The following is a 7,602-nucleotide window of genomic DNA, read 5'->3' as shown; positions in this document are numbered from 1 at the left end:
GAGAGCCGGAACTGGGGAGCAGGGAACGTTGTAGCGGCCTGTGCGGAGGGCCATGTCCGACCTGGGAGCGGGGAAAGCCGAGGGCGTTTTGGGAGTGAGGAGAGCCCAAGCCGGTGCCGGTGGGCTGTAGAGGAGTTGAGGATGTGGCTCAGGGGTCGTTGTCGGGGCTGTGTGTTTCCTTAACAACCTCATTAGCTCCCAACTCACCATCAACACGGCCATTGTGTACATGCACCGCTTCTACATGGTGCAGTCCTTCACCCAGTTCCACAGGAACGTAAGTGTGCTGGGGTCTGGTGGGGTGGGGGGTGCTGGGAGCCCCCCAGCTCTGCTCCTGTTGCTGCCTGGCAGCCGGCTCTGGGGGCGTCACGGTTGGACCAGCCCTGGGGAGGGGGTTTGGAATTGGGAAGGGTTGTTCGTAGCTGTTGGTAGTCACCAGAGACCCTTTTCCTTCCTGGTGGTGTTTGGGCTTGTGCAGGCTTTGTTTCCTAAAGGAATATTTGTGTTAGACGTATTAGCCTAATTTATTTGCTTTGATCTTGAACTCAGTAACTTAAAAAAAAAAAAAAATTTGTTTTCTTTTCTCTGAAGGCGGTGGTACCAGCAGCTCTGTTTTTGGCAGCCAAGGTGGAGGAGCAGCCCCGTAAGCTGGAGCACGTAATCAAGGTAGCACATGCCTGTCTGCATCCTCTGGAAAATCCTCTAGAAACTAAGAGCGAGGTAAGTGTCGAGATCGGAGAACTGGGCTCTGATATGAGGAGCAGAGGCACGAGGAATGGGAATGGCAGAAGCGTGCTGAATCCTGAATCGTGTGGCTACAGCGTCTCGTTAAATCGGGGTCAGCAGTAACCGCTCTCTAAGCGAGCGGCTGTGTCCTAGGATGATCAGTGCCAGCTTTCCAATTCGACTGCTCGTAAGCTACTGAGACCTTTTTGGCTTCTGTACAGCAGAAGGCTTTTCTTTCCTGCTCTGTGGCAACTTCTTTTCTGTTCTCCTCTGCTGTGCTGCTGCAAATGCGACTCAGATGTGCTATGTAACAATGTCTGCGTGAAAAGCTTCTGAGGAGGGCATGGATGTTGGCTGCTGCGATTGAGTAGTGTCTGTAGCAGAGCAGAAGGTGGTGTGCGCAGTTTGGTTCTGTTCTGTTCCCACATGTTTAATGGTGGGTTTATTAAAAACGTTGCTAATTCCCCATTTCTCGAGACAGCCTGTTTTACCTGGAACTGAGCAGCCAGCCCTGCTGAAAAGGGGCAGCTTTATCCAGGGAAGCTTAAGGGAAGAAAGAAAGAAAGAAAGAAAAAAAAAAAAAAAAAAAGGCAGCTAATTCCTCTCCTGTACTGCTTGTATAGCCATGCTGTGCAGTGCGAGGGACCAGGACTGAGAGGGCCACTGTGGATCCTGAAGCAGCCGACCCCTAGCAGAAGCACTAGCAGGGGAGCGGGTCCACCCCAGCACTCTGCTTTCTCTTTTCTGGCAGGGAATCTGTGCCAGTTCCCCCAGTGCAGATCGGCATAAAGATTCCCCTTTGCTATTTTTGCCTCCCTGAGAAAAGGGTGTTAGAAATGTGCAGGCTTTATACGGAGTGCTTCATCGTGAGTAACTTGCCTGTCCTCTCAACCCCAGGCTTACCTGCAACAAGCCCAAGACCTGGTCATTCTAGAGAGCATAATACTGCAGACCCTGGGTAAGTTTTTCAAAGCGGACGGGCTGCCACACGAATCCCAGACCCAGGAGTGTTCCGCAGAGCGGAGAGCCTAACCGCACAGTCTTCTCCACAGCTGGAGTGCAGATGTACAGCTGGCCAGTGGGAGAGCAAGAGTCCAGGCAACGAACTCTATTTTTCACACCCACTCCTTCTGTTTTCCTTTTAACATCAATTTTTTCAGGTGTAACTCATGTCAGGTTCAATGCTCAGAGAAATTAAAGTGTGGAAGTGTGGCTTGTCTGTTTTTTCCCGCCCCCACAACAGGTTTTGTACCACTTGGACACCGGTCGCTGTCCTCCGTTGTGCTGTTGAACTTGATAATGCTCTAGTCCTGTGGCCAGGAAGCAGTTTTCACTGAGAGATGTCTAACGAAACCTAGCTTGAATGTTAATATTTTGATCAGATAGCTGAACACGATCTGAAAAAAAAAAAAAACCAAACCCAAAACAGAACAGTTTTTGGTTTGGTTTTTTTTTGAAAGTAGAAGCTGGAGTCTACATTCAGGGCTGTGGCCGTTGGATCCGGTATCTTGTTCCTTTCTAAAATGTACTGTTAAAACTTGTTTTTACTAACGTATGTTCCATTTCAGAGGCAGTTTGTAGATAGCATTTCACTCCAAAACAGTCAGTGGGCCATTGTTATTTCTGACTTGGTTCAGAGTAAATGCCACTAGTTCCTCAGTCACAAGGGGACAGGAGGGGCAGGTGTGTCGATCGGCCACGTGCGCTGGCCTGGCAAACCAGTGGCTAAATAGTGACCCCCATTCTGCAGCGACTCGGTTCTCCAGTTGCCTTTTTTAATGCCCCAGTTCTTCTAGAATGTTCTGCATGGGAAGAACCAAATCTGTTGCACACATGGACCGATTTTATTTTTTTTTTTGCTTTAAAACATAATGCCCAAACTGAGTAGGAAACTGAAACAAGGATTAAGTTCAGTTGTCTTTAGTGCTGTAGGCTCCTCCAGAGGGAAAACGTCTGCTTCCTCTTAGCTTTTTGGGTGACAGAAATTCCTTTGAGCAGATGCCATTGTCTTCTCCTTCCTCCCAGCTGCTGTAAGAGGCTTTGTCCTGCTATTTTTAAAATCCTTAATAGTTGTTTTGTTTTCAGTGAGGTCTTTCAAGCACAGAAGTCGTTTAGCTACTTGGAGGTCTGGCAGCAGCAGTGACCTTTGGGTTTTGTGACTGGAGAACCTGAGTCTTCTCGATACAGGAAAACGGGCTCCTCTATTCCTGCTTGCCTCTTAGCAGGGAGTAGGGGCTGTAGGAGGGAAGGGGAGAAGGCCGTGTCCCCCAGGAGCAGGAGACGTGAGGTTCGTAGATCCATGGGTGTGTGCTGCTGGTTTTCTGATGGCTGTATGTCTGTGTTCTTCCAGGTTTTGAGATCACTATTGACCACCCCCATACCCACGTGGTGAAGTGTACGCAGCTAGTGCGAGGTAAGCGATGTCAGACATCGGGTCCTTGCGGCTTCTTCTCCGTGTAACCTCACAGCTTGATAGAGAAGAGCTGTGAAAATACGTTGTAGTGTTCAGCTGGGACTGCCCAAGAACTTCCCTGCAGTCAGTCTCCTTAACCCTAACAAATGTCAAAATAGAGGCAGTTGCAAATGACTGACACAATGTTGTGGCTCTGTTGAACCATGCAAAGCTCTCTATGTACAGTAATTTCTAAAATCTTTCTAGCTGTGGTGTAGAGTTAGTCGAACCGTGCTGGGTGTCTTTACTCTGTGTGTGGTGGCGAGAGGCTCCTGATTCTTCTACTAAAACTTAGTAATATTTGTCAGGATATGTGGCCTAATGCCCTGCTTTTTCCTTTTCCTTTTCAGCCAGCAAGGACTTGGCGCAAACTTCCTATTTCATGGCTACCAACAGGTTATTATTTTACAATTGATTCATATTTGACAGAGGGTCTTATCTGGAGGAGATGTGCTACTGGTGACCCCCGGGGCACTGGTCAGCCTGCGAGCAACTGGGGATCGCTCGGTTCGGTTCAGAAAGAGCAGGAACCCTTTCTCCTGATAGCTGCTGGTCAAAACCAGCTGCAAAATTGGCCATATAAGTGAGGCAGATGGGATGCTCAGGAAGTTCACTGCTTTCTTTTTTGGGGAGTTAGACAGTTGTGAAAATTAAAAAACCAAAAAGGTAGACTTGAAATGAATATATATGTTTTTTACTTGGTTAGTACCTAGATGTCGGAGAGTTTTCACTGAACTAGGTGGTGTGCAAATTGTCAACAAATATGGTCTGTAACCCAAAGAAGGCTGATCTAGAGTATAAAGGGGAAAAAAAGGGTGGCTTGATGCAGGCATGAGGCATTACAAGAGAAAACAGTAGCCTTGTCTGGCCTGCATGACTGGGCAGTCGTGTCAGCAGAGTCTTGGAAATGCAAAAAGCTCCTATTTTTTTTTTTTTTTCCACCTGGAGAGGTCTAGTTTTGTCACTAGATTTTCACCACAAGGCTGATACCAGCCCTTGTGTTGGGACTTCCGACGTTTTTTGAAAATTTAATTTCATGGATTACCAGCTTCAGGCAAATCATGGAGTTAATGTTTGGAACAGATCAAGTCATGGACATGGAAAATCTTGTGTTTTTGTGAAAGAGCTCGCGGAAGTGAAAGGATGGGAGAAAAAGATGGTTTAGGTGCTAGCTCAGGTAAAGCTGCAGAGTCAGAGAATGCTTCCAAGCCCTGGTCGAGCCGTGAGTGTGCATGGCCTTGGGTGAGTCGTTTCTCTCCTCTCTGTCTGTGAGAGGTGTTACCCGCTCACCTCCACAGTGTGCTGGGACAAGTGTTTGTTGAAGGTGCTCTCTAGCTCCAAAGGGCACTCCGTGGGTTTCCCGCATAAAGTAGCGTAAAGGGAAGGTGGTGTTAGTAATGTGTGGGTAAATGCATCCTTAAAACGTGTTTTATCCCTGCAGCGATAATTGCAAAACCAAGGAATTATGAGTTAAGGTTATAATTGAAAGAAATCCAGGCAGAAAGTAAGAAATGCAGCCAGGCAGCCTCAATTTTGCCTTAAAGTGATGCCATGAAACACCTGATGAAGGTGCTTAAGTGATGAACTAGGTTTATCGGATGTTGCTACAGATGTTTATTTCCTTCTGGCATCATTATGGGGTGGAGTTAAGGCTCTTTGTGCACCTTAATTTCACTTCTTACCTTGGCAGACTGGATTAAGGCTCTCAATTTCCTGGGTTTGACTTCTTGATGTATGGATAAATACAGTATCCGTGAAACGGCTTCAGGCTTTTTGGCTGTAGATGCATATCTCTGTCTCTCCGCATTGCATTGATGGAAGGATGTTTAATACCCCAAGCATGGCGAAGAAATGCAGATAATGCCATCCTGTGGCTGTGTGTAGATGCTCAGTGGCACCGTTTCCATCAAGCGCTCTTTGAAAGGGCCGATTCAGGAGTGTGACAGTGGGCAAATCCTGCACTCAACTTGCTGTCATGGTTTCTAAGGCTTAGTGGACCTGGTGTTCCTGCCAGTAGAGAGTAGGATGCTTTCTTAGTCCATCAATTCTCCTATTTTCAGTGTTACCTAGACCTCCCGGCACTGATGTCCGAGCTGTCACGTTGCAAATTAATTTACTAATGAAAATGGCTTGATAGGCGGGCAGGCTCCCTTTTAGGTGCTCCTCAGTCACTCCAGCATATGGTGCTATTCACAGCTGAAGCTTCAGTGCTTTTCCTAAAAATCATTTGGGAAAGACCAGACCCTTCCTAAAAGCCGAAGAGGGCCAGTCTTCTCCTTGAATGCCATCCCAGGAGTTGCACTTGGAAGAGTCTGAGTTTCTTCTCAGATTGAGCAGAGGTGGGGGCTGGCCCTCTCCCTTGGAGGAGGGCTTGAGCCGGGCGGCAGTGTGCCTTGCTGCTGCTGCATGAGCCACAGAGCCTTGAGTTGACAGAGTTGCTTGGACCCAAATTATCTGCAGCAGAACAGGGAAGGAACAAGCAAATCGGTGGAGCGGGATAGAGACGCCCGTAACAGTAGGGTTGTACTGGGGGAGGAATGGCAGGGACTTCCCCACCATGTCCACCTCTTGTGCAGCGTCTGTTCAGTGGGCGATTGTGAGTGCTGAAGTTCAGGCTTGGGAGTTCATGGCTTTTTGTTTCTCTCTCCCTGCTGGTGACGTCAGCCTGCACCTGACCACCTTCAGCCTGCAGTACACCCCTCCCGTTGTGGCCTGCGTCTGTATCCACCTGGCTTGTAAGTGGTCCAACTGGGAGATCCCAGTCTCCACGGACGGGAAGCACTGGTGGGAATACGTTGATGGCACTGTAACTCTGGAGCTCTTAGATGGTAAGTTTTGGAGCGAGGTTTCCCCCCAAAGGCTCTTACATTATTTTGGCATCTCTGTTCCTGGGTCTGCCATTCAAACGCGGCCACCGGCCAGTTCATGGACTCCAGGACTTCAGGTCTTGCCAAGGTTTCCAGTGCAGCAGCAGCTTCTATGGTACAACAGAGATGGCAAAAGGCGCACAGTGAGATCAGTTTAAATGTGGTCAGTGATACTAGATCTCAGTATTTCCCCTCCTGGAGTAGCTCCATCTCATCAGTAGGTCCATTCATCAGTAAGTAGGGGGTTGCCCTGATGGATTAGTGCTGGTCTGCCCTCCTCTGACCCTCTTGCTTGGGTTTGTGTCTCCTCTGCAGAACTGACTCATGAATTCCTGCAGATCCTTGAGAAAACTCCCAACCGGCTTAAACGTATTCGGAACTGGCGGGTAAGAATCTGCTTTGGACCGGGGGTGCTTGTGGGAGAGCACAGGCTCTGATTTCTTCTGTGTGCGTGAGGCTGGGTGGCAGCACCGGCCTGACAATGCAAGGCAGTGTCTGAAGGGCATGTGTGTGTGGGGAGATCTGAACACGTCTGCAAAATACTGCTTCAGCGCTCGAGTGGGTCTGTTCTGAATTAACTCTGTAGAGACTTTGTTTTTTTCAACTGTACTAGCAACCCTGCTTCCAGTGGTTGGGTCTTTTTCCACAAGGAGGGATGGGGGCAAAGTGTTTGAAAAGAGAGCTTGCACTGTACCAGCTGAGCTGCTTGCATCAAACCAGCTCTAGTGACAGCCCAAAGTAAATGACCGGTCGCTGCTTTTTTTCCAGGCCTCTCAAGCAGCCAGGAAGTCAAAGGCTGATGACCACGGTGAAGATGAGAGCCTGTCAGAGCAGACGATCCTCAACATGATTTCCAGGAACAATAGTTCGGACATGAACATTGCTGGGTTAATGAGCATGTCAACCTCCTCGACCGCCGGAGCGGGGCCATCTCTGCCGGCCACGGCAGACTCGCCCAGTGACCAGAGCAGTGCGGATATGTCCCAGCCTGAGCACTGGATGTCCCAGCATCCACCCAAACCGGAGACCGGCCAGAGTCACAGGACTAACGACAGCTCATCAGCTGCCGAGCATCCTTTACAGCAAGATGGCGCTGGCTATCAGAAGCAGAGCGGCAAGAACGCCCCGTCGGCCAAAGTGTCGCTCAAGGAGTACCGGGCCAAGCACGCCGAGGAGCTGGCGGCGCAGAAGCGGCAGCTGGAGAACATGGAGGCCAACGTGCGGTCTCAGTACGCCTACGCTGCGCAGAATCTCCTGGTCCAGCAGCAGCGGGAGAGGGAAGTCCAGCAGGACAGCAACCCCTCTCCAATCATCCTGAAAATCCCCATCGGTGGCTCAGAGAACCCCGAGCGCCCTCCCGGCCCTGAAAAGAGTGACAAAGCCTCGGCTCTGAAGCTGAGGATCCCGGTGGCAGGTGGAGGTGGGGAGAGGCCACTCCCCTCCAAGCAGGAGGAGATAAAAATGCGGATCAAGGTGCCAACTGCTACAGACAGGCACGGCTCCTCGGACGAGAGCAGCATCAAGAACCGGGAGCACAAGGAGAAACACAAGGGCCAC

General features: G+C 49.7%; 1 protein-coding gene across 1 annotated transcript; it reads left to right on the top strand.

The window, feature by feature from the left end:
• Positions 1-195: 195 nt before the first annotated feature.
• Positions 196-7,599, top strand: CCNT1 (cyclin T1; the record flags this gene model as incomplete). The annotated part of the gene is made up of 8 exons (XM_009695743.1): positions 196-277; positions 592-720; positions 1,624-1,684; positions 3,077-3,139; positions 3,529-3,574; positions 5,843-6,006; positions 6,361-6,431; positions 6,814-7,599. Coding segments are annotated over 8 exons (1,402 nt in total), but the record flags the coding sequence as incomplete, so codon positions are not given.
• Positions 7,600-7,602: the final 3 nt, after the last annotated feature.

The sequence above is a fragment of the Cariama cristata genome, unplaced genomic scaffold (genome assembly GCF_000690535.1).
Source record: "Cariama cristata isolate BGI_N322 unplaced genomic scaffold, ASM69053v1 scaffold26442, whole genome shotgun sequence".
Classification (NCBI taxonomy): domain Eukaryota; kingdom Metazoa; phylum Chordata; class Aves; order Cariamiformes; family Cariamidae; genus Cariama; species Cariama cristata.
Note: the sequence above shows the minus strand (reverse complement) of the source record. Positions and strands in the feature narration are given on the sequence as shown.